Raw genomic sequence first — 20,109 nt, 5'->3', positions numbered from 1 at the left:
GAGTGCCAGAGCACCTTGTGGAATTAAAATAGTTAAAATGCAATGATAACTATCAGCAGCCAACTCTTGATCATAAAGTGAAACCCTTTAGTAGAGAGGTCATTTAAGCTCTCCAGAATGAAGCAAAGGAGCAAACACAGTAGCTGTTGCTTGTTAAACCAATTACCAGAACAAATAGACATAGGAACTAGCCAGATTTCTGAAGCTGCTTCTTTTCAGGAACAGAGATTAACATTTTTCCTTCCAAACAACACTGAATAGGGAAAATTATCCCATCAATAAACACAGGATTAAACATCACCAAGCACAGAATTAAACTTCACCAAAAAACAGTTCTAGACCAAAAGTCAGAAAGGGTATGTAGAGTCATGTTTGAATGTCAATCTTTCTAGGTAGTAAAGAAGCCTTGTTGAATGTCACTCATCCTGGTCCCTTGTCATTAAAAGCTTCTTTCTGGCAGCTCTGCTTCCTTATTCAATTATTTCTTCAAAGTGCTGATCATTGCATCCCGGCTGGAAGAACTCCAACAGGGGAGTATTTCCTCCCAACAGCAGTGTAAAAAGCTTAAAATAATCCTTCCTCTTTAAGAAAGTTAAGCAAAGAAGAAAAAAAACTCAGGAGAAGCTCCAGAGGTGACAGTAAGTCTAGGCGTACTGCCAAGAATGTAATAAGGGTTAACAGAGAGGCAATTTCTATAAACAGGCCAATAAAGATTAGGCTAGAAACAACACCAGAATGTTGTAATTCCTTACAACATTCCTTCCTTGAGTTGCCAGACGTTGGTGTGTCCAATGGTGTAAAAAAGCTTGCAGAACCATTAAACTCTTCTTTGGAATCTGAGACTGCCATATTATTTCTCAAAAGCAGGCAGGGGTTTTTAAACTGCAGAACTTCACAGCCACCAGTAGCTGAGGCACTAATAATAGTGTGTGTGCTGGACCACAGCCAGTAGCTAAGGCACATTTAATAGTGCCTCTGCAGAGTAACAGCTCTACAAAATCTAAAGCTGCCCTCTGGCCATGCTTGGAAAAACATGGACCAAGCAGTCCGATGCCTACTTTCTGTGTAGAACATCTTCAATGGATCAGTCTAAATTTATATCATGGCAAATCTTAGCCCATTTTGTGTCAACTAACAGATTTTGAAGGTATGTAGTTGGAAACCCTGCATCAATTTCTAAGATGTAGCTCAATCTTGTTTTACTTACCCTGTTTTCCCGAAAATAAGACATCCCCTGATAATAAGCCCAATCAGGCTTTTGAGCACATGCGCTAAAATAAGCCTACCCCCGAAAATAAGCCCTCCCCCAAATATTTAAATGCAGAGCTGGAAATCAAGTAAAAGGGCAAGAGGAGCCCCATCTTGCTCCACACACTCCAAAATAATAAGATCTCTCCAAAAATAAGGTCAAGTGCTTATTTCGGGGTTCAAAATAAATATAAGACAGGGTCTTATTTTTGGGAAAACACGGTATTATAATTAAAACGTGGCTCTGCTGATTGGCCTGGGGGCATTGTTAATATTTATCATTTGTTTTAATTTTGGATACTGCTTATCTGGTTGTAAACTGCCTAGAGTCACTTGCTGGTGAGATGGGCAAGTGTGTTGCCCATCTCACCAGACGGATGCAAGCTATGTTGGCAGGAGGGCAGAGATTGACCATGAGGCCCCTCACTTGTGGGGTGCCTCAGGGGTCGGTTCTCTCACCCCTTCTGTTCAACATTTATATGAAACTGCTGGGGGAGATCATCCATGGTTTCAGGGTGGATCATCAGTATGCTGCTGATACCCAGCTTTTTATATCCACCCCGAATCAGCCCAGTGATGTCCTCGACGTGATGTCCCGGTGCCTGGAAGCGGTACGGATCTGGATGGGGAGGAACAGGCTTCGGCTCAACCCTGCCAAGACTGAGTGGCTGTGGATACTGGCATCTCGGTTCGAAGGAGAGATTCCATCGCTGGCTATAGGGCGTGAAATTTTGCCCCCTGTAGACAGGGCGCGCAACTTGGGTGTCCTCCTGGATTCACGGTTGAGCTTAGAAGATCATATAACAACCATGACCAGGGGGGCATATGCCTAGATTCATCTGATCTGCCAGTTGCGCCCCTATTTGGGCCGAGATGCCCTACGCACAGTTACTCACGCACTAGTTACCTCCCGTGTTGACTACTGTAATGCTCTCTACATGGGGCTGCCCTTGAGGACCACTTGGAGGCTTAACGGGTACAGAATGTGGGTTGTGATGGGAGAGTTCCGATACTCCCATGTTACATCCCTCCTGTGCGACTTGCATTGGTTGCCGGTTGCCCTCCGGGTGAGATTCAAGGTGTTGGTGATGATCTATAAAGCCCTACATGGCTTAGGCCCAGAATATTTGGCGGACCATCTGCTGCCAGCAACAGCTGCCCATCGCCCAGTGCGTTCTCACAGGGAGGGTCTGCTCCAGGTGCCGTCAGCTAGACAGTGTCGGCTGGCGACCCCCAGGGGTAGAGCTTTCTCTGTGGTCGCGCCCACACTTTGGAATCAACTTCCCCTGGGGCTCTAGTTGGCGCCTGACCTTTGCACCTTCCGCCGTGAATTAAAAACTTGGTTGTTCACATCGTCCAGCCTGGACTGAGAGGGTTTTTAGATTTTGGGGGTTTTAATATAAATTATATATGTACATTTATGTATTTTATATTTTTAATTGGTTGTTTTATTGTTGTGAGCTGCCCTGAGACCTTGGAGATAGGGCGGCATATAAATTTTATTAAATAAATAAATAAATAAATTTATTAAATAAGTACATTTTTATACAATATCTTACTGCCCAAACAGAAAAAAGGAAAACAAAATAAAAAAGAAAAACAAAGCAGAAATCCTTTTGGCTGAACTTCCTTCTGATTATTAACATCAAGTTTGATTTTGCTAACTCCAGAGCAACCCCAGGAGGAGCAATTGTTGGTGATCTTTGATTGGATAGTGAATTGAAATGTTTACTGTACATCTCTGTTTCTTTACAAACTATATTACAAATTGTTTGTCAATAAAAATCATTTTTGGATTTCTTTTATTTTTTGAAGAATTCAAGAATCCATATGCTAAACATATCAACTACAATTATCTATTGTCATTGCTTTAAGATGGACTGCTGATTGATTGTTCAGATTAATCAAACATTTAAAGGTAAAATTACAGTATATAGAAAAAAAAATTCATTTCTCACTCCAGATACATTTAAAAAAAGTTATTTATAATGTTATACTGTAAAATTTTATCTGCCTTAAAGGTGGTCTATAAATTTATTTTTAAATGTTATTATTTTCCCAGTAATTACAGTTGGTAAAATCTATCTTTTACAAAATAGACTTTTAGATTCCGATCCACTGTTTATAACTGTGTATATACAATCCAGCTTCATGGGATCATATGAAAGAAAATAGTATACGACTTCAGATATTCATCTTCTGGTTCAAAGGGTGTGGTATGTGTCCTATTGTTCATTTGCTTTGCTTAGATCTGTAAAATAAAATGTGAAGAATAAAGAAATAAATTTCCATCTGTACATTTTATGCAATTCTTTTTTAAACCGATTAATCTGATCTGCAGCAGAATGCAGTCTGTAATAATTTTTAATGTATCAAACTACATGGGCAAGATGATTTTGAAAGTCAGTATCACCATTTTTAAACAAAATAGTGAAAACTACTATTGATGACTGCATAAGGTTGACCTGATTATTATTCATGATTTTGGACTGTTGCCTTCTGACAGTAGATATAGAACAATTAAAACTCGGACCACACATTTTCTGAATAGTTTTTATCCCAATTGTACTCAACAATGAACTGAAGGGCCACCATCAGTGAGCTGACCACATTACTTGGATGTTTGGGTGGTTCAGGGGCGGGTAATTTGTAGTGGGTGGGGGTGTGTTTGGGGATTGTTATGTGTGTTGGGCCTGGTCTTTGGGTGTTAAGCAGGGGTGGGTTCTAAATTTTTTTACTACCGTTCTGTGGGCATGGCTTATTTTGTGGGTGTGGCTTGGAGATCATGTGACTGGGTGGGCATGGCTAGCTGGTCATGTGACCGGGTGGCCATGGCTATGTGTATAGGGACTACTCAGAGGGCTGAAAAAAGTCATTTCTGACAGGTTCTCGCACTTTTGACTGGTCCTCACACTTATGACCATCCTCACATTTATGCCCGTGCAGCATTCTTAACAACCATGTCACTCATTTCACAACTGCTTCTCTTCACCATGGTGACAAGATAGGGCAAAAACGTAAAATGTGAGGACAGTTGTAAATTTGAGGACTGGTCAAAAGTGCGAGGACCAGTCAAAAATAATTTTTTCAGCCCTCTGAGTAGTCCATATGCATAAAAGGATACAGCAATAGAGAGGAATGAAGGAAGGGAAGGGACATTAGAGTAGGAGTCAGGGTAAGAGAGGGAGGAAGAGAGGAGGAGAAGGAGAAAGGAAGAGGAAGAAGGGAGGAGAAGAAGGGGGGAAGAGAAAGTAAGAAAGAAAGAAAAGAGAGAGGTGGTAGGTTTGAGGAGAAACATTGCTGTACAATAAAAAAGATGAAAGGGAAGAAAGCCAACCCCAAACAAATATAAAGATATTAAGTTAAGAATCAATTGTTAAACTGTAAAGAATAAAAGAGAACAAATATGAATAAATAGCAATAATTAGAAACACACATACAAACATACAATCTATTTTCTTTGAACAGAGTATTTGGCTGGTTCACAAATTTAAACAGTGTTTAGTCATTTCAATTAAATGTACAATTTCTATATTTCCTTTTTGCCATATTTATTTCTCATCTATTTTTTTAAAAAGCCAATATTACCTTTCATCCTCATCTCTAATCTTAATTAAATTCAATTTTTCCCTTCTATTCTATATTATACCCCTTCCCATTGTCATCTATTTTTATATTCATCCTCACATTGGTTAATTATGTAATATTACAGTTGTTTAATACAAATTCAACATTTGAATATAAATCAATTAGTTATATAACTATCTTTTTTTGTATATTAATCAATATGAACATTAATATTCCAATTATTTCCATGCAATCCAATTTCTTACAAATCAATTAATTATATTTACCAATAATAATAAATGAAATAATTTCCCCCATATATTCCTCCAAACCACAACTTAACCATTTCTGCTTTCAACACAATATACAATTAATAGTATCTCAATTATTACAATTGCCTAGTTAAATAGAGCTTTTTTTCTTTTGTGTTTTAAAATCTTGAACTCTCCTCTTTTGCCCTAAATTTCCCATTGTTTGCAGTTTTGCACCTACCTTTTTTGGTGAGGAAAAAGAAAAAGAAATCTCTCTCTGCCTCATTTTGTCACGTTGCAGCAAAGACCCTGCTTTAGTTTCGGTTTCGTTTTTTCAGCATAGCTAGTGGGGGAAAAAATCTGCTCCAGGACTCTTTGCAGCTAGCAACAAAGCTCTGAGCAAAACAGCTGAGAGCAAATCAGCTGAGAGTCGGGAGACCAATCTAATCTTTTCAGTTGTCTATTAGATTGGTCTGTCTTAGATAATGGATACTTAGGTTTCAGGAGAGCTGGGTGGCTATTCCTGTTTATCTGCTTTACGGTCCATCCAAAGACTTGGTCACTGGTTGGAATAAGAGGTGGGGGGGGGGCTGAGGCATTGTATCAGTTAGCAACCATGCAACCTTTCCTCTCAAGAATCCTGCCATTTTTCATGGCTTATGAAAAAGCTGAGGGAGATGAATGGACAGAAGAGATGTCTAGAGTATTTCTGGCACTCAGCAAAGGACAACCTTGACCAAATACGGGTTAGAGCCTCTATTAAGGTTTATCGTGTGGCAGTAAGGATGATGAAGCTTCAATGCTTCTATATCCCTACTGCATGCACTGATAGTTGCTCCATGGCCCTGTCTAGGGTGACACAAGTCCTTTTGAATAAAGGGGGGTTTGAAAAATGTTTTGTAGGAGCATATGGAGAAATTCGCTCAGAATCTGTTAGAAGAAAAATGTTCAGATAAGTTCACAATTAGATGCCAGCCTTGTTTATTTATTTTATTTTTTATTTTTTATTTGATTTATATGCCGCCCTTCTCCGGAGACTCAGGGCGGCTTACAGTGCGTTAAGCAATAGCCTTCATACTTTTGTATATTTATACAAAGTCAGCTTATTGCCCCCACAAACTGGGTCCTCATTTAACCTACCTTAGAAAGGATGGAAGGCTGAGTCAACCTTGAGCCTTGGAGAGATTCGAACCAGCAGTAAATTGCAGGCAGCTGTGTTAATAACAGGGTGCTTTAAACCACTGTAGTACCAAGGCTCTTTGTTGCAGGTCCAGAGTAGATGCCTGAGAAGAAGTCTCTTATTTGGAAGCAGTTTGAACTGTTGGACCTGACAAAGTGGACCAGGTACCTAGGAATGGGAGTTCAGCCATCTTCTCTATAGATACATGTCCCTTCTGTCTCATTAAAGAAGCCTGTATGAGACTTTAGCCACTGCTAAATATTGGACAATTTTAGCCCAATATTTAACCTTGTTTTGGAAAGGTGGTTGAGAAAGTTGTTGTACAAAGCTGCAGATGACCTTGTGTTTGGGAAATAGAGTGGGGGACAGGGTAATGCCATTCCAGAAGTGGGACCATTTCAAAACTGCCACAATTCAGCATTTTCAGCTTTAGCAGCACCTAATTATTATGATTATCAAGTCTTATGAAGCTAACAATCTTGTGATTAATCTTTAAAAATATTTCTCAAACAATCAATTTGATTTGTACATATATACCCATCAAGATAACAGCATTCCGTGCGCCTTTGGCATTTAGTCATGCCAGCCACATGACTGCAGAGACCCCCTCTTAGGTATAGGCACATGCACGAAGCAAATGATGAGTTGCTATAAATAAGATCTCACTGCTTCATGCTAGTGATTTTGGCAAACATAGATAGTTGCTTTTTAACCAGGTTAGTGGGTCACATTAGACAATCTGGTCTTGCAGACTGCTTCACTGACCCTTTCATGATTCTAGTATCTGAACACATATACATAGTTTTTCAGGATTGTGCTGTAGTCGTAGCTACCTATCCTGCAGACAAGTCACTATGTGAGCACTTTGTGTCTTTCAACAGTTTTTGCTTTTGAATCTGAAGTAATTTTTGTGTTTATTATATATTGTGTAGAGAATGTGGCAGATGTTCAACAAGTTTTCTTGCCCTTTTGCAAGTTTAAAGATATTTAACTTTCTGTAAATGGAAAATCCATAATATATGTTTTCTGTTTGCATCTATAGGATATTTGTGGCATAAGCTCTTGGGAGGACAGGAAGTAAAATGCAAATTGTATGTTTACAATAAAAGGGTACACATATTTAGATTGCAAGTTATTTTTTTTCAAATCATGAACAAAACAATAATTTTATACTATGAGCCTATAGTTAGACTTCTTGAAGAGATATATTTACAAATTTGATTTGATTTTGTTTTTGACCCTTGATTCAGTAGTACATGTCAAACTACTTCTAAAACTAAAATCTTATGGCATTTTCAGATCCCTGCATAAGTGGATAGCTGTGTTCTTATCAAACAGGCAACAAGTAGTCAAAATAGGGAACACCCTATCAAACCCTGCACCTGTTTAACAGCGGTGTCCCCCAAGGAAGCGTTTTAGGAGCCACACTCATTATACTTTACATAAACGACCTTTAAGGTCATATTTATAAGCAACAGCGTTCTCTTTGCTGATGATGTAAAACTATTCAACACCACCGACAATACTGCTACCCTACAAAAAGACCTTGACTATCTGTCAGAATGGTTAAACAATTGGCAACTCCAAATCTCAACCAGCAAATGCTCTGTCTTACACATTGGCAAAAAAATTCAAAACACAAAATGCAAGCTGGGTGGATACGACCTTGTAGACGACCCTCACTCTGTCAAGGACCTTGGAGTACTCATCTCAAACGATCTAAGTGCCAGAGCTCACTGTAACAGCATTTCCAAAAGAGGCATTAAAAGTTGTTAACCCTAATCTTGCATAGCTTCTTCTCCGGTAATATTGTGTTGCAAACTAAGGCATACAAAACCTTTGCTAGACCAATTCTCGAATATAGCTCATCTGTCTGGAACCCGTACTGCACATGGGACATTAATACAATTGAGCGAATCCAGAGATATTTCACAAGATATATCCTCTACCCGCAATAGAATACCTTATGCCACCAGACTTGAAATTTTGGGCTTAGACAATTTAGAACTAGGCCGCCTTCAGTCTGACCTAAGCGTAGTACATAAAATTATCTGCTACAATGTCCTACCTGACTGACTATTTCAGCTTCAGCCACAACAATACACAAGCAAACAATAGATACAAACTTAAGGTAAACCACTCCAAACTTGATTGCAGAAAATATGACTTCAGCAAGAGTGGTCAATGCCTGGAATGCACTACCTGACACTGGTTTCTTCCCCAAGCCTCCAAAACTTTAACCTTAGACTGTCTACTGTCGACCTCACCCCATTCCCAAGAGTTCTGTAAGGGGCGTGCATAAGCGCACCAGCATGCCTATCATCCCTGTCCTAATGTTCCCTTTTATTTGTATCTATTTTGTGTATTCATAATTATGTTTCTACTTATATCTGTTATGCAATACATGCTTGACAAAATAAATAAATAAAATAAATAAATTGTTATGATATCAGGCTATTCTTCACTGAATAAGATTCCATGTCTTTGTCTATGCCAGTCAGTTTCAACCTATCTTCCAATGGAATTGTATTTACTTACTGATACATTCTGGCTCTGGGCTCCAGCCCTCTTTAAGGCACTGTGTCTCTGCCTCAGTCTCTCCTTTTGACGTTGTATAGCCATCATGACAAATATATTTTGCTTTAGCATTGATCTGAAAACTCTGTTGCTGCGATCCAAAATTTCCATGGGATAGAGAAACCTTCGTACAAGTGTGTTCAACTGGTAAAAGGAAATATAAAATGTGAATTCTTCTGTTTATAAAATGTGAACTCTTTGTAAAATACCTGGGAAACCAGTGGAGCCAGAGAAAGATTGCCTCTTTTCAAAATCATGAATAAATGGGCTAAGAAGCTGCAAAGAAAAGCTGTATACAATAAATTGGAAAATCCATAGGCAGATTGAGGCAGGAAATAAATGTATCTGGTTAGGCAGATTCATGGTTGTCTTTCTTATAGAAACTTAAGGCATCTAATTTGCCCTTTAATTATATAAAATAAATCATACTGCCATATAAGCTATATGCAGGGTCGAGCTGAGGATTTTGTGCAGCATCTGCATGATAAAATCGCTCAGATTCGGGAAGGTCTGGCCACTGACTGGGTATGTCCGGACGGACTGATTGAGGCAGGTCTTGAGAGTGTTATCTGGGAGGAGTTTGATCCTGTGGCTCCCGAGGATGTGGACAGGATTCTGGGATGGCTGAACGCGACCACATGTTTACTGGACCTGTGTCCCTCCTGGTTGGTGCTGGCTTCCCGGGAGCTTACACGAGGCTGGCTCCAGAGGATTATTAACGCTTCTTTGAGGGAGGGTGTCCTGCCGGCTGCCTTGAAAGAGGCGGTGGTGAGGCCCCTCCTCAAGAAGCCCTCTCTGGATCCAGCTATTTTGGCTAACTATCGTCCAGTCTCCAACCTTCATTTTATTGCAAAGGTTGTTGAGAGTGTGGTGGCGTGGCAGCTGCCACAGAACCTGGATGAAGCTGTCTATTTAGATCTGCTCGAGCCCGGCTTCAGGCCTGGGCACAGCACAGAAACGGCATTGGTCGCGTTGGTGGATGATCTCTGGAGGGCTCGGGATAGGGGTTGCTCCTCTATCCTGGTTCTATTAGATCTCTCAGTGGCTTTTTTTTAAAATAATTTTTATTAATATATTCTATACGCTAATACACAAATAAAATATACAATCCTGCCACCATGGTATAATATGATTACATTGTCCATAAGTATAAATTCATTCCTTTATACATACATATTTGCCACCATATATATATACATCATCATATATCTATTCTATTCCACCTTTTCTGGACCCAATCGTACCATACTTTCCAACTGTTATAAAATTCTGAATCTTTTTTACCATTGATCAATCTAGTTAATCTATCTGATTCCGCACACTCATTGATTTTATATATTATTTTCAAATCTATCGGTAAGTATTGATTTTTCCACTCCTGCGCATACGCTAATCTTGCTGCAGTGATAATAGAAGCAAGAGAATTCATGGAACAACAATTTAATTTGTCAGAATTAGATGTTGAAGGAGAAGGGGAAAGTAGAAGTTTGGAGGAATCGCAAGAGGAAGAAGAGGTAGAGGAGAGGAGAGAAGGAAAGGCGGGAAAGAAGGGTGGGGGAATACGAAAAGTTGAGGAATTAACAGCACCTCAGAGGGAGACAAGACAAACAGTTAAGAAGGCTATAACAGCGGGAAAGTAAAAACTTAGGTGAGAAAAGGAAATGGGGGAATTAGTGCGTTTGATATTTGTAAATATTAACGGTTTAAATGCTCCTAATAAACGTAGTAGGATTTTGAATAAATTAAGAAAGGCTAAGTATGATATTGTCTGTATGCAGGAGACTCATATAAAAAAAGATCAAAACCATTTGTTAGAATGCCGGGCGTTGGGTAAAACTTATACTCATTAGCAGGTCAAAAAAAAAGAGGGATAGTGGTATATGTACGACATCATTTGAAATCCCAACAGGTTTTTGCTGACCAGGAAGGCCGGGTTTTCATGCTCAAAATAGAAATTGCCCAGTGGAAGTCTTTATTGGTTTGTATTTATGCCCCTAATGACAATCAGAGGACTTTTTATCAAAACTTATATGTTAAATTGGGGGAACTGGAATATGAACATGTCTGTCTAGTGCGGGATTTCAATGCTGTAATGGATAGAATGCAGGATTATGTCCCAGGAAACATACAAGGAAGGTTAAAGGATATTAAGAGAACATTACCAAAAATATGTAATGATTTAAGGGAGGAATTTGGATTACAGGATATATGGAGGTTGAGACATCCCAATAAAAATCAATATACTTATTTCTCTCCCAGACACCACTCGTGGACCCGAATAGATATGATATGGATGTCTCTTGAGTTGAGGGGGCTGGTCTCGGAAGTGGAAATAGTGCCCAATCAGTGGGCGGATCATAACCCGCTAATGGTAACTTGGAAGATCCCACATTGTAGGAAGAGTAGATGGAGAATGAATATAAGTATCCTGAAAGATGAAGAATTCATGAGTAAATTTAAGAAGGAGTTATATCTTTTTTTCCAGGAAAATAAGAAAGAGGATACTTCAATATACAATACATGGGATACGGTTAAGGCAGTGATGAGGGGATGGTTAATCAAATATATGATTGACAAACGTAGGGCGGGTAAGAAACACCGAGACAACCTCTTGAATAAATTACAACGGGTGGAAGAAAGGATGCAAAATGGATTAACCCAGACAACATTGATAGAGGAAAGGGAGTACTGGCAACACCAGATTAAATTATTAGATCAAGAGGAATTAGCAAATAAACTAAAGTGGACTAAACAAAATTTTTTTGAAAGGGCGAATAAAACAGGAAAATGGTTGGCTTACCGGCTTAGAAAGGAGCAGAAACAACGGAGAATAGAAGGGCTGAAAGATGTAATTGGGAATTTCCATTGTACTAAGGAAGGCAAGAGAATGGTAGCTCAGGATTTTTTCACACAGCTTTATCAGAAAGGAGAGGAAAATATCTGTGAAATTTGGAAATATTTGGAAAAGACAGACTTGCCTAAAGTCTCGGAAACAATGAAGGAAATTCTTAATGCGGAATTTACGATGGAGGAAGTAGAAACAGTTATGAAAGCACAGGCAAATGGCAAAACCCCGGGTAGAGATGGCCTTCCAGTTGAATTATACAAAATAGTGTTTGACGTGATAGGAAGACACATGACGGATTTATTCAATGCGGTTATGAAAGAGGCTCAGGTTCCAGTATCTTGGACTGAGGCTTATATTTCTATTATCCCAAAAGAAGGAACTGATCTATCTCTTATTAAGAACTATAGACCAATATCATTACTAAACTCTGATTATAAGATATTTGCGGGGGTTCTTGCAGCTAGGCTTAGCTGCTTCCTTAACCACTTCATTCACTCAGACCAAAACGGCTTCCTTCCTAATAGATATCTACCAGATAATCTTAGAATTATCATGAATACACTAGAATTTTTCGAAAATCACCCGGATAAACAATTAGCTTTAATTTTTGTTGACGCCCAAAAGGCGTTTGACAGAATCAGTTGGGAATTTATGATTTCTCAATTGGAATATATGGAGTTTGGTGGGAATTTTATTCAGGCAATTCGAACTATCTACCGGGAGCAGACTGCAAGAGTTCTCATAGATGGAGAGGAGACGGAGAGAATTCAAATTTGTAGAAGTACAAGACAGAGATGTCCCCTTTCCCCATTGCTATTTGTATTAACTTTAGAGCCCCTGCTTAGAGAAGTGAGAGGAAACACGGAAGTAAGAGGAATGAAGATTAGGCAGGAGGAAGTTAAAGTCCAGGCTTATGCAGATGATCTTGTATTTATCTTGGATCAACCACTGGACTCGGGCCTGAAATTATCATGCTTGATTAGAGAGTATGGGAAGGTAGCGGGGTTAAAGATGAATGAAGAAAAAACTAAAATCCTAGTGAAAAATATGACTCAGATGCAAAGGCAACAGCTGGAGCAGTTAATGGGCTTAAGAATAACAAATAAAATTAAGTATCTGGGTATATGGTTGACCGCCAGATGTTCCTCCATAAAGGAGGATAACTATCTTCCTCTTTACAGCCAGATGCTCAGAGACTTAGAAAGATGGAAAAATCTCCAGCTATCAATTTTGGGAAGGGTGGCAACCATTAAGATGTGTGTGTTACCCAAATGGTTATTTCTATTCCAAACAGCCCCGGTAAGGTTGAATAAAGAGTTTTTTACAAATTTGGATAGGAGTATATCTAAATTTATCTGGCAGGGAAAGAGGCCGCAGATTAGATTTAAAATGTTACAAGAACCCAAAAATAGAGGAGGATTTGGACTCCCAAATTGGGAGCTCTATCACCAAGCAGCGAACTTGATTTGGGTGAAAGAATGGATGGTCCTACAAAAGAGACGACTTTTGACATTTGAGGGAGCCGGTCTTCAACATGGCTGGCACTATTTTCTATGGCCGGGAGCATCCGGCTGTCCTAGACACTTTGATGATCACTATTTACATAGGCGCTTGGGTACACTTGGGAAAAGGTTAGAAGAAGAGTATATTCAAAAGTTCCATGTTGGATTTCGGCGCAGGAAGCTCAGGTTTACCCGACATTGTATAAAGGGGAGAAAACCTTGATGTATGAAGGTTTCTTGGATGTTCAGGGTAATCCGAAGTCACGAGAATTATTAACTCTTCAAGGATATAAGATAGACTGGTGGTCTTATTCTCAAGTGCACTCCAGGTATAAAAAAGATTTACATAGTGAAGGAATCTACCGTAAAAGACAAGAATTGGATAAGATCTTATTAGAAGGAGGGAAAGGGATATTATCTAAATGTTATGCATATTTATTGTCTCTGCAGATAGGACAGGATGTAGTGAAGGATTGTATGATAGCATGGGGGCGAAATTTTGGATATCCCCTTGACTTCCAGCAATGGGAACAGATTTGGTTGAAAAATATGAAATTAACCATGGCCTCCTCATATAAAGAAAACATATATAAAATGGTCTACCGGTGGCATCTCCCCCCGGCGAGATTAGCTAAAATGTTTCCTGGGACATCTGCCTGCTGTTGGAAGTGCGGTTACAGTAATGGAACTTATTTTCACCAATGGTGGACCTGCCCGCAGGCGGTTAAATATTGGAAAAAAATACGGCAATGGGTTTTGGAAATTACACAGATTAATTTGGAATTAAGACCTGAGACTTTCCTATTGGGGGAAAAACCTTTGAATGTTAAATCAGTGGCTTTTGATACCATCAACCATGGTACCATGTTGCACCAATTGGAGGGGTTGGGGTTGGGGGGCACCGTTTTGCGGTGGTTCTCCTCCTACCTCTCTGACCGGTCGCAATCTGTGTTGATGGGGGGGCAGTGGTCAACCCCAAGGCACCTTGTTTGTGGGGTGCCGGAAGGATCGGTCCTCTCGCCCCTTCTGTTCAACATTTATGTAAAGTCATTGGGTGAGATCATCCGTGGCTTTGGAGTGGAGTTCCATCAGTAAGCTGATGATACCCAGCTGTACATCTCCACCCCAGGCCACCCCAATAATGCCCTTGAAGTGATGTCCCAGTTCTTGGAGGCCGTGTGGACCTGGATGGGGAGAAACAGGCTCTGACTCAACCCTTCCAAGACCGAGTGGCTATGGCTTCCGGCGTCCCGATATAGCCAGCTGGTGCCATTGCTGGTTATTGGGGATGAATCACTGGCCCCCACGGAGAGGGCTCGCAACTTGGGCGTCCTCCTGGATGCACAGCTGTCTTTAGAAGAGCATATGACGGCCGTGGCCAGGGGGGGCTTTTTATCAGGTTCGCCTGATACGCCAGTTGCGTCCATTTCTAGATCGGGACTCCCTACACACCGTCACTCAGGCTCTTGTCACCTCCCGCCTGGACTCCTGCAATGCTCTCTACATGGGGCTCCCCCTGGGGTGCACCCGGAGGCTCCTGCTGGTCCAGAATGCGGCCGCGCAGGGGATTATGGGAGTGACAGGGCGCTCCCATGTGACACCTCTCCTGCGCGAGCTGCAGTGGCTCCCTGTGGTCTTCCAGGTGCGCTTCAAGGTGTTGGTGACCACCTTTAAAGCGCTCCATGGCTTAGGGCCGGGGTATCTACGAGACCGCCTTCTGCCACCAATAGCCTCCCACTGGCCAGTACGCTCGCACAGAGAGTGCCACCTCAGGGTGCCGTCTGCCAGACAATGTCGGCTGGCGATCCCGAGGGGGACAGCCTTCTCTGTGGCAGCGCCTGCCCTCTGGAACAACCTCCCCCCGGAGATACGCACAATACCAGACCTCTGGACTTTTCGTCGGGCCCTGAAAACTTATTTATTTCACCTAGCCGGGCTGGCTTGATCCCACTGTTTCAGTTAAATTGAATTGATTTAAATTGGGTTGTTTTAAATTGTGGCCAAAAATATTTAATTATTTTTAAACTGTTTTTAAATTTTGTATGTTCTGTTTTATTCTGGCTGTTCACCGCCCTGAGTCCTGCTGGAGAAGGGCGGTATACAAATTTAAATAAATAAATAAATAAATAAATAAATAAATAAATAAATAAATAAATAAATGTATTCCATATTTTAGTGGCCTGATCTGAGTCTGTATTGGAATTCCTACATGTGCATCATGGGCCGAAGATTCTCACTTGTGTTTTGAATGTCCTGTATTCTGGTCCAAATCTTTTGGAGTTTAATGGGTGACAATATCAGATTAGCAACTAAATGTCTTAGATTAACAAAGTTTTGTCCAGTTGCCACAATTTCAACTTTTAGACACAATACAACTTCACTGACAACAATTAGAGGATAGTCATATTTTAAGACTAATTGTGAAAGCACAGACCTAATTCTTTTTATGCAAATACTATCATTCACAGACATACACACATTAAGTTTTTAAAATGTGTTACATGCAGTGAATTGTTTTAGTTGCAAAATATATATTAAAAGGTATTATCATGTAATTTTGATGTTTACTACCCTTTTCTTTATTTTACTGTTCCTTAATAATTGCCATTTATCTATTCATTTATTTTTATATTTGTATACTGCCCAATACAATTGATGCTGGGCCTCAGATCTTCATTGGAGAAAACTTAAATCCCCTTTGCACATCAAAACACATCACACTCTCTTTAAAAATAATAAATATAATGAAAACAATTTTTAATTGTTAACAAACTTCAACTGAAATATTTTTCTTCTAATCAAAAGGTAGCTTTTTATTACAAATATTCAATAGATCTAAGTAGTAGTTTAGTAGTAAGTTTACTACTAAGTTAATACTACTAGTAGTAAGTTTAATAAATAAATGATAGGCACAAATATGTGCATATACATAAACACCTATACATATCTTTACCTCAATCAGAGAACAATTCCCTGTGGAAATATGAATCTTATATGAACACACACACACACACACACACACACACACACACACACACACACACACACAGAGAGAGAGAGAGAGAGAGAGAGAGAGAGAGAGAGAGAGAGAGAGAGAGAGAGAGAGGGAGAGAGAGAGAGAGAGAGCATGATAAGCAATTTCAGGTCAGGCAATTTTAGCAGACATTCCTAAAGCTTACCTGACCGGATACATCTTGGAGCAGGTGACCATCCCTTTTTTGTGCAAGTAATTGATGATTGCTGGGTTGCAGGAGAATATCCCATATCACAAACAAATGTAACGTTGTCACCTTCTATGTATGTGTTATAGTAGTTATAAATGATGTGACCATAATAAAAATGTTGAGCAGGATCACAGATTTCTAAAAGCAAAAGAGAGCAAATTGGTTTCATCATTTATGGTTCTTGGAAGGCTATTCATGCTATGCATGGTATCTAATTCACAGACAAGATGTGAAGAGAGGAGGAAGCTGATGAGGAAGATCCCTATTTTGCTATTTATATTTTATAAAAAACTCAGCTTTTGCCTCTCTCATTTAAGGTTTTAGTACACAAACTGTAGGCTCCAAAACAAATTTTAGGGTCCCTTGAGAAGAGATAGCAGTGGAAGCATCACCCCAGCGGGCAGAAGAACCAAACATGCTGAAATCTCTATAGCAGTGGTGGCGAAGCTTTTACTCATCGAATGCTGAACAGGTAAGTGCTTTGTGTGCTTTTTGCATGTGCATGCTATCCACCCTAATGCGTGGCTCCTCTGTGTTGTGTGCATGCAACCGGACTATCTGCGCATGCGCAGAGCTTTTGTGCACATCCCCATGCTGTGCATGCAACTACACCATCTGCACATATGCACAGGTTTTGCACAGCTCCCCCTGTGCACTGTGTGCGCAATCACACCATATGTGCATGCATGTGTGCACATGCACACACTACACACAAGTACTCACAGATGTGCAAACACACACACATGCGCAGGAAGCTCCAAAGATGAGGTGGGTCACCTGAATTGCACGCATGTGCCCCGAAGGCCCGGACACCATATGAGGGGCACGCACATGCGCAGCTGCAGGTGAGTTGGGTGACAGCTCGCATGCCCGTAAAGATGGCTCTGTGTGTCACCTCGGGCACACATGCCATAGGCTCGCCATCACAGCTCTATAGGATGCTACTTCTTCCAAGTTAAAACAAGGTCAGGACAGCATCTGATCTGTTTTGTTTGTACTTGGCAATATCTACTGCAAAGGGAAAGAATTACTTACTGAAACACTTTGGTTCTGGGTCATAGCGGGAATTGATGCACCTTGCTGTTTGCCATCTTTGCTTGTCTTTAGGCAGATAACCACGATAACAATAAAACTCAATTGATTGTCCCTGCCATAATGGAAATGGTTTATACCATTCAAAACGATCAGCCATTCTTCCATTTTCTATACGGATATAGTCACAGCCGTTTTCTGAAGAAAAGACATAGAAAAAAAAGTAAGGCACCCCCATAATTCAGAATATTCTATCAATTCACTTGCTTTGCTTTAGTACTGGCATCAGAGACGAACTTCTTATTAAATGTTGTTGCAATACCAGAATCTGACCTGAATTTCTGCCCTGCATCTAAGAAAGAACAGAGAATGACAATGACCGAAGGGAGAAACAAAGGCCCTTATTTCTTCTGCTTACAATCTGTGAGGGTTGTGGAGAGAATGGAATGATGTAGATTTGACATCTTTGATCTTATACTATAAAATGGGACTGAACTTCTTTCTATCTTCTTTTTATCACTGCACAGTGACTTATGCAACTATTATGCTTCTTGCTGTTATTGTGATTATTATGTGTTCATCCTGCCTTTTCAAAAATGGTCAAGGCAGCAAACATAGTTATACCTCTAGCTTCTATTTTCTCTACCACAATCACCTATGAGGTGAATTGGGTTGAGAGAGTGACTGGCACCATATTACCCAGTGGCTTTCATACAAGGTAGGAGTACAACTCACAGTCTCCTGGTTTCAAGATTGGCACCTTCACAATTATAACAAACTGGCTCTAGAGTATATATTTAATGAAAAGTATTAAGTGAGAAGTAAGAAAGAAGTATGTTTTTAACCTTCCTGGAGACACAGGTAAAGTAACATTTCTTTCCTTGCGGGAGATCCGCAATACTTCCAAAAGAGCCTCGTCACAATGTGCAGGATTTTCTGTGCTTTCCTGCATGAATGGCTTCTCTTCAGTAATCTTGGGCCTAGCATCACTAAGATTTCTAAAATTAAACCTCTAAGGTTCTTCCCACTTGATCTGTCTCTCATGATTAGCTGATTTATTTATTTATTTATTTATTTATTTATTTATTTATTTATTTATTTATTTATTTATTTGTTCGATTTATATGCCGCCCTTTTCTGGAGACTCAGGGCAGCTTATAATGTGTTAAGCAATAGCCTTCATACTTTTGTATATATCTGCTTAGTAGGGCTTTCGCACCCCCCCACCCCAACTGGTGTTCTTTTTTATACAAAGTCAGCTTCTTGCCCCCACAAACCGGGTCCTTATTTTACCTACCTCGAAAGGATGGAAGGCTGAGTCAACCTTGAGCCTGGTGAGATTTGAACTTGCAGTAATTGCAGGCAGCTGGTATTACTTATCCGTGCTTTAGTCTGCTGCACCACCAAGGCTTTTCTTATGTTCTCCTGCACTCTAGCTTAAAAGTGTACCTCTTTGTTTTTTAAATGTTTTGCCGCTACTAACTAGTGATTAGTAGTGGTGAATAATTACAGTAGAATGGTATATAGGCAGCAAATCCCTTCCTAGGAATATGTTCAGCTGATGCATACATTGCTTTTGATGAAACTTGCACAAGTGTGGTTTTCATATTCCAGAGGGATTAGGTTCATTCATACAGCAACCTTTTGACTGGTCTGCTGAATCCCACGATACTAAATGATCAAGAGTTCTGATATATTCTGATACATCAAGATATATTCTGGAATTCACTATCTGACTCTGTGGTTTCATCCCCAAACCCCCATAACTTTAACCAGTGGTGGGATTCAAGTAATTTAACAACTGGTTCTCTGCCCTAATGATTTCTTCCAACAACCAGTTTGTCAAACTGCTCAAAAAGTTAACAACCGGTTCTCCCGAAGTGGTGCAAACTGGCTGAATCCCACCACTGACTTTAACGTTAGACTGTCTACTGTTGACCTCACCCCATTCCTAAGAGGTCTGTAAGGGGTGTGCATAACCGTCCCTGTCCTACTGTCCCCATTTATTCGCATCCATTTCCTATATTCATAATCATGTTTATATTTATATCTGTTATCTTATACATGCTTGACAAATAAAATAAATATTCATCACCAAGGAACTTTTAACAAGGTGTGCATCAATAACAAGCTGAGGACTAACTTATAATGCTTTGGTCCTAAAAGAAAATGCTTTCCTCAGCTAATATTTTACGGAATGACTCTTTACAATAAAAAACAAAACAAAACTTTGACATCAAGAAAATGTGTGCAGCTTTTTCCCTAAGCCTTTACTCCTTTCTTCTCTTTCCAGTTCTAAGCTTAAGATCCTGAAACGTGTGCCCTTCAGGTACAAGGATATCATTAGATAAGTAAAGTAGCGCTATGTCCCATTGTTACTAAAGATTGAATAACAGATTGCAGCCTCTGAAATACAATTCACAATCCAGTAGATATGTCTTTGGTTGCGTATTGAATTTCCCTTCCCAACCCTTACTTCCTGCTGGGCAGGGGAAAGAGTTAGGTGTTCTAAGACAAAAAGTGGCACTTGGATGCAGTTTGGGAGAAGAACTTCCATCTTCCCAGCAGCCTCTCAAGAAAACTCCAGGAACCTTGAAACAGAAGATGGTTTGATTCATATTTATATTGAAAGAGGCAGAATGTCTAGCCAGGAATGTATTTGAATTTAGACGTCCGTTTT

At 40.0% G+C, this 20,109-nt stretch overlaps 1 protein-coding gene across 1 annotated transcript in view; it reads right to left on the bottom strand.

Annotated features, from left to right (window-relative positions):
• LOC148114678 (complement factor H-like) overlaps positions 1–20,109 on the bottom strand; it is a 156,782-nt gene that overhangs the window by 87,315 nt on the left and 49,358 nt on the right. Inside the window, exons 9-11 of the mRNA XM_087890060.1 lie at positions 17,433–17,627; positions 16,353–16,535; positions 8,785–8,967 (exon numbers count right to left, since the gene is read on the bottom strand). Coding sequence (XP_087746186.1) covers positions 8,785–8,967; positions 16,353–16,535; positions 17,433–17,627 — 561 coding nt within the window. The remainder of the gene's footprint in view (positions 1–8,784; positions 8,968–16,352; positions 16,536–17,432; positions 17,628–20,109) is intronic.

This window comes from Pantherophis guttatus, chromosome 3, assembly GCF_059756535.1.
Source record: "Pantherophis guttatus breed Tessera chromosome 3, ASM5975653v1, whole genome shotgun sequence".
Lineage (NCBI taxonomy): Eukaryota > Metazoa > Chordata > Lepidosauria > Squamata > Colubridae > Pantherophis > Pantherophis guttatus.
Note: the sequence above shows the minus strand (reverse complement) of the source record. Positions and strands in the feature narration are given on the sequence as shown.